The 6,831-nt window shown below is 36.5% G+C and overlaps 1 protein-coding gene across 1 annotated transcript in view; it reads left to right on the forward strand.

Moving 5' to 3' along the window:
• Positions 1-2,513, forward strand: part of LOC106095648 (uncharacterized) — a 504,791-nt gene extending 502,278 nt beyond the window's left edge. The window contains exon 6 of the mRNA XM_059366619.1: positions 1,981-2,513. Within this exon, the coding sequence (XP_059222602.1) occupies positions 1,981-2,129 (149 nt within the window). The 3' untranslated portion in view covers positions 2,130-2,513. The remainder of the gene's footprint in view (positions 1-1,980) is intronic.
• Positions 2,514-6,831: the final 4,318 nt, after the last annotated feature.

Below are 6,831 nucleotides of genomic sequence, written 5' to 3' on the forward strand. Positions count from 1 at the left end.
GCCTTACTGAAGGTATTGAGAAATTTGTAACATTTTCTTACATACCTAATTAGGAATTTGATGAAGGAAATTGATTGCGAAAAATATCGATTTGTAAGGACGAAAGAAGTTAAATCAACAGATCGGATTATATGGGAGCTATATCAGGTTATTGACCGATTTGGACCGTCCTTTGCAAAATCGTTGGAAGTCATAACAGAACACTACATGCAAAATTTCAGCCAAATCGAACAACAATTGCGGCACTTGTAAGGGCTCAAGAAGTAAAATCAGGAGATCGGTTTATATGGGAGCTAAATCCACATATGAACCAATATGGCCCATTTGCAATCCCCAATGACCCACATCAATACTAAGTATCTGTGCATGGATTCCGTTAAAAATTTACCCTTATGAACGGGATTTTGTATTTGAATTATTTTGTAGCAATCAAATCGGGAATTGATTGAGGCTGCAGTAGTCTGAAGAAGTCATTATCGGTACTTAGGGGGGCCTATATCACCATATAAACCCATTCGGATAAAACTTGGTGCTGATGTTGTATGTCATGAGGTAGGGTTTTGGGCCAAATTTCAGCCAAATCAGGTGAAAATGTAGGCTTCTAAGAGCTGAAGAAGGATCGGTTTATATGTGGGCAATATCAGTTTCTAGACCGACTAATATCGTACTCGTAACATGGATGTTGGAAGTCATAACATAAGTCTTTGTTCCAAATTTCAGCCAAATCAGATGAGAATTGAGGCTTCTTGGGACTCAAGAAATTAAAACCGGGATCCGTTTATATGGGGGCTTTATCAGTTTATAGACCGATTCGGATCATATTTGGAATGGATGTTTGAAGCATAACGAAAGTCTATGTTCCCAATTTTGTATACCCACCACCGAGGGATGAGGGTATATTCATTTTGTCATTCTGTTTGCAACACATCGAAGTATCTTTTTCCGACCCTATTAAGTATATATATATTCTTGATCAGCGTAAAAATCTAAGAAGATCTAGCCATGTCCGTCCGTCTGTCTGTCCATAAGCAGTTTAAGTTCGAAGATGGGCTATATCGGACTATATCTGGATATAGCCCCCATATAGACCGATACGCCGATTCAGGGTCTTAGGTCCATAAAGACACATTTTTTATCCGATTTTAGTGAAGTTTGGGACAGAGAGTTGTGTTAGGCCCTTTGACTTCTTTCTTCAATTTGGTCCAGATCGGTCCAGATTTGGATAAAGCTGCCATATAGACCGATTCGTCGATTTAGGTTCTTAGGCCCATAAAAGCCACACTTATTATTCGATTTTACTGAAATTTAAGACAGTGAGTTGTTTTAGGTCCTACGACATCTTTCTTTAATTCTGCCCAGATCGGTCAAGATTTGGATATAGCTGCCATATAGACAGATCTCTCGATTTAAGGTTTTGGGCTCATAAAAGCCACATTTATTAACCGATTTTGTCAAAATGTAGGACAGTGAGTTGTGTTAGGCCCTCCGACATCCTTCTTTGATTTGGCCCAGATCGGTCCAGATTTGGATATGGCTGCCATATAGACCGATATCTCGATTTAAAGTCTTGGCCCCATAAAAGGCGCATTTATAATCTGATTTCACTAAAATTTTAAACAGAGACTTATGTGAGGCTTTTCTACGTCTGTGCCCTATATGATTCAGATCGGTCTATATCTGGATATAGCTGCCATATTAACCAATATTCTGTTTTAACAACTTGAACAGTGATTTGTATTTTTTATACCACTCGACGTCCGTGGCAAGTTCGGTCCACATTGGACCCTATTTCAATATAGCTGCAATGGGTTTTTAAATGATGCATTTTTCTCCGGCTTATGACGAAAGGTGGATTACATATATAGCCGCAGTGGTGGGTATCCTTAGATTTGCCCGGCCGAAATTTATGTCTTTTTACTTGCTATACATGTCACTAAAATCTTATCACTTTTCTTATCTCCTTTTGTTTTTTACTTTCAGGCTACTTAGCGCAGTCGCGACCACGACAGAATTCAGTATTTGTGGGACCAAGTCCAAATCAATTTTTGATGCCAAGACCTCCACGTAAGACTCGATCTGCCATGGATTTACATTCGATGATATTGGATGAAACAGCGGAACAGGTGTAAACCCCACTATTGGAAAATGATTGAACTAAAGGGGTACTTCTTAGCTAAATAAGAATTTCTTATTTGTTAACTAAATTGATATCCCTTTAGTTCAATCATTTTTAGTGGGGTCAAATACAACTGAAAACTCAAATTAATTAGATACGATGATATTCCTTTATACCTAAAGTTATGATTAAGAATTTTTAGATACGAATTTGAAAATGAACTGCAAAAAAAAAACTAAAGAAAACCAAAAATGGAACTCACATGTATAGTGCCCATAAATGTAACACTCACCAAGAAGAAAAACCATTAGAAAATCATAGTTTTTGTATGTCTTGCCATTAAAACCACAAATGTCATAAAGATCAAAATTAGTAGAGGAACTTAAAGGAGTTTAAATTGATTTGATGTTCTTTTTATCTTTTTGTTATTTTAAAACATTTTCTTTTTTAGTAAATTTTTCTTAAAAAAACTAGATTTTTTCAAGGATATTTTTGAATATTCTATGTTGCAATTGGTATGTCCCTCTGTTTTTTAAGTTTTTATACCCTCCACCATAGGATGGGAGTATATTAATTTCGTCGTTATGTTTGTAAAAAAATTTTTCCCATGAATATTCCACTAAGGAACAGGGGCAAACTTCTCACGGTTCACAAATGTTGCCAGCATTAGGAGGGGAAAACCACCGCTGAAAATTGTTTCTAATGGTCATGCCAGGATTCGAACCCAGGCGTTGAGCGTCATGGGCGGACATGCTAACCTCTGCGCTACGGTGACCTTCATTCTGTTTGTAACACCTTGACATATATGTCTAAGACCCCATAAAGAACATATATTCTTGATCGTTATGTCATTTTAAGTCGATCTAGCCTTGTCCATCCGTCTGTCTGTCGAAAGCACTCTAACTTTCGAAGGAGTAAAGCTAGGCGCTTGAAATTTTGCACAAATACTTTTTATACAAAAGGTGACACTAATGTGACAATGACACTTTTGTACTTTTTATTAGGGCCACCGTAGCGCAGATGTTAGCATGTCCGCCAATGACGCTGAACGCCAGGGTTCGTGAGACCATCAGAAAAAATATTTAGCGGTGATCGTCCTCTCCTAATGCTGGCAACATTTGCGAAGTACTATGCCATGTAAAACTTCTCTCCAAAGAGGTGTCGCACTGCGGCATGCCATTCGGACTCGGCTATAAAAAGGAGGCCCCTTACCATTGAGCTTAAACATGAATCGGACTGTACTCATTGATATGTGAGAAGTTAGCCCCTGTTCCTTAGTGGAATGTTCATGGGCAAAATTTGCAATTTGCAATTTTTTACTTTTTATTAGTGTAGGTCGGTTGGGATTGTAAATGGGCCAAATCGGTCCATGTTTTAATACAGCTGCCATATAAACTGATCTTGGGCCATGACTTCTTGAGCCTCTAGAGGGCCCAATTCTCGTCCGATTTTACTGATATTTTGCATGTGGTTGTTGTTGATAAAGCAGTGTGTTGTACACCGAGGCGGCAGCCCTTGCCGATGAAGAATTATATCGGGGCATTCCGGTATCGCTTCCAACATCGTCGCTTAGTATGGTTCAAATCAGTTTATAATCTGGTATTGCTGTCATATAAACCGATCTTGGGGCTTGACTTCTTGAGCCGCTGGAGGAGCAATTCTCATACGATTTGACTGAAATTTTGCCTAAAATTGTTTCTTATGACTTCCAACAAGTGTGCTAAGTATGGTTCATAACCTGGTATAGCTCCCATATAAACCGATCTTGGGTCTTGACTTCTTGAGCCTCTAGGGGGCGCAATTCTTGTCCAATTTGACTGAAATTTGGCACGTGGTGTTTTGGTATCACTTACAACAACTGCGCTTAGTATGGTTCAAATCGATTCTTAACCTGGTATAGCTGCCACATAAACCGATCTCTAGTCTTGACTTCTTGAGCCTCTAGAGGGCGCAATTCTCATCCGATTTGATTGAAATTTTGCACGTGGTGTTTTAGTATCGCTTCCAACAACTGTGCTTAGTATGGTTCAAATCGGTTTATAACCTGGTATAGTTGCCATATAAACCGATCTTGGGTCTTGATTTCTTGAGCCTCTAGAGGGCGTAATTCTCATTCGATTTGACTGAAATTTTGCATGAGATGTTTTCTTATAACTTTCGATAAATGTGCTAAGTATGATTCAAATCGGTTCATTACCTGGTATAGCCGCCACATAAACCAATCTTGGGGCTTGATTTCTTGAGCCTCTAGAGGGCGTAATTCGCATCCGACTTGTCTGCAATTTTGCACGAGGTGTTTTGGTATCACTTCCAACAAGTGTGCTCAGTATGATTCAAATCTTGGGTTTTGACTTGAACCGCTGGAGGGCGCAATCCTCAGCCGACTTAGCTGAAATTTTGCATGAGATATTTCCCTATGACTTCCAATAACTGTGTTAAGCATGGTGCAAATCGGTACATAACCTGGTATAGCTGCCATATAAACCGATCTGGCATCTTGACTTCTTGAGCCTCTAGAGGGCGCAATTCTCATTCAATGTGGCATAAATTTTGTACAACGGCTTCTCCCATAATCTTTAACATACGTGTCTAATATGATCTGAATCGATCTACAGCTTGATACACCTCCCATTTAAACCGATTCCCCGATTTTGCTTCTTGAACTCCTACAAGACCGAATTCTTAACTGAACTGAAATATTACACAATGACTTATGCAATGTTCAGCATTCAATTCATTTATGGTCCGTCTCGGACTATAATTTGATACTGATCCAATAGCATAACAGTTCTTATTCATTATTCTTTGTTTGCCTAAAAAGAGATACCGCTCAAAGAACTCAACAAATGCGATCCATGGTGGAGAGTAAATAAGATTCGGCCCGCTCGAACTTAGCACGCTCTTACTTTTTTTATTTAGTTCCTTTTTTTATTTCTTGCTATGGGATTTCAAAAAAAAAAGTTTACATTCTTTACACAACATTTCCATTTCATGTTGATGTTCTTCACTCATTACCATCCCTACATCACAGTTGGGCATTGCATTATCATCCTTTTGTAAAATTGTCTGTAAAAAAATAATAGAACACAATAATTACAAAACTGAACGGAAAGCAAAAAAAAAAACACAAAACGAATAAAAACAAAAGAAAATTGCTCAATTATAAAGTTTTTTTCATTTTGTATTGTATTTGTATCAACTCCTTGTAAAAAAAAAAAGTTTGCTGAATGTTCAAATCTTACTGTAATGACTTGACTCTTATACCTATTTTTCCAAAGCACTTTATCACCATTTACATAGTCTTTAAATAAAACAAAATGAAGAAGAAAGAAGAAAACCATACCATGGGTTTGACCCTTTGGCAAATGTAAGTTGTAATTCAATCTTAGTTTTATACGAAAAAGGAATGTTTATTTCTACCCTGGTTATGGAACTTAATTAATTTAAGAGCATTGAACAAAAATTTATTATGACTTGGCAATATAACACAAATCTAGTCAGATTAACGGAGAAAAACATTATGTTCTAACAAATTTAAGAAATTTTCATATTGCCTTATCATATTTCCAAACTTAGACGAAGTTTATTGCGGCAATCTTCGAAAAAGACTCGCTTTGATATTTGTAGCTTATTGTGATCAAGGTCTCTGGTGGAAAACGAACCCACGTAATGTAAGCCGGTCACTCTACGAACTCCCCAACTCTTGCATAAACCCAACTACAATATGAAAAATTCTTAAATTTTAACAATATTTTTGTTCTCCCACTGTACTCTGCTGCTTACAGCAACAATCTGGTCATACCTTTTACTAATGGCTAAACTATCCATAAACGAATACTGCTACATATGTTATTTTAAAGTAATTATTTAACTTTTTTTACCATTGTTATCACGTTAGTTATATATATAGTTATACTGTTGCAATTATTCCTATTTCTCTATACTACTTACAAGCACTACTTTTACTACACTACTACTACTACTACTACTATATCTACTCTAACTATTAACACTTACTTTTAGGGATCACACATTTACCACTACCACTACAAAGTAATGTAACTGAAAGGAAACAAATCTAATATGACTAATGCAACTACAATGTGAAACTGAAATGAATATCACAGAGATAAGAGTCTATTGTATTGTTTGTTATCTTTTAGTAAAGAAAGAAAAAAACTTCATCATAAGTTAACAATACTGATATATAAACCAAACCAAACCAAAAAAACCCCCTGAAACTAAGCAAGGCAAAACTTTTTTTGTAAACACTACTAGAATTGTTATTTCCACTGTATAAAGAAAGAACAAAAAGAAAAACAACCAACCAATATGCAAACGAAAAGGTGAAACTATTTTCAACTCAACCAATATGGATATAAAATGATGAACAATGAGGATCAATTTCATTATGAACTTAACTTAAGTAAGTACTACTAACTTTAATATTAGTATCAGATAAGAATCGAAAATATTCAATGAGAGATTGTGGATTTAACAGTGAATGGTGATTTTAATGGATTTATACAGTTTTTGGAACCAATTAGTGAATAGAGTTCTCTTAACCTTTTGAAATATTTCCTCTCAAAATACGAGATTGATTTCAAATTTATGGAAGGATTTATTATTTGAGTAATTTAACTGTCGGAACGTTGGAGTCGCTCAATCCACCAGTTTGGAGAGAGTAAGGTTGTGGCTCTGGATATCTCCAAGGC

This window comes from Stomoxys calcitrans, chromosome 4, assembly GCF_963082655.1.
Source record: "Stomoxys calcitrans chromosome 4, idStoCalc2.1, whole genome shotgun sequence".
In the NCBI taxonomy this organism is placed as follows: Eukaryota; Metazoa; Arthropoda; class Insecta; order Diptera; family Muscidae; genus Stomoxys; species Stomoxys calcitrans.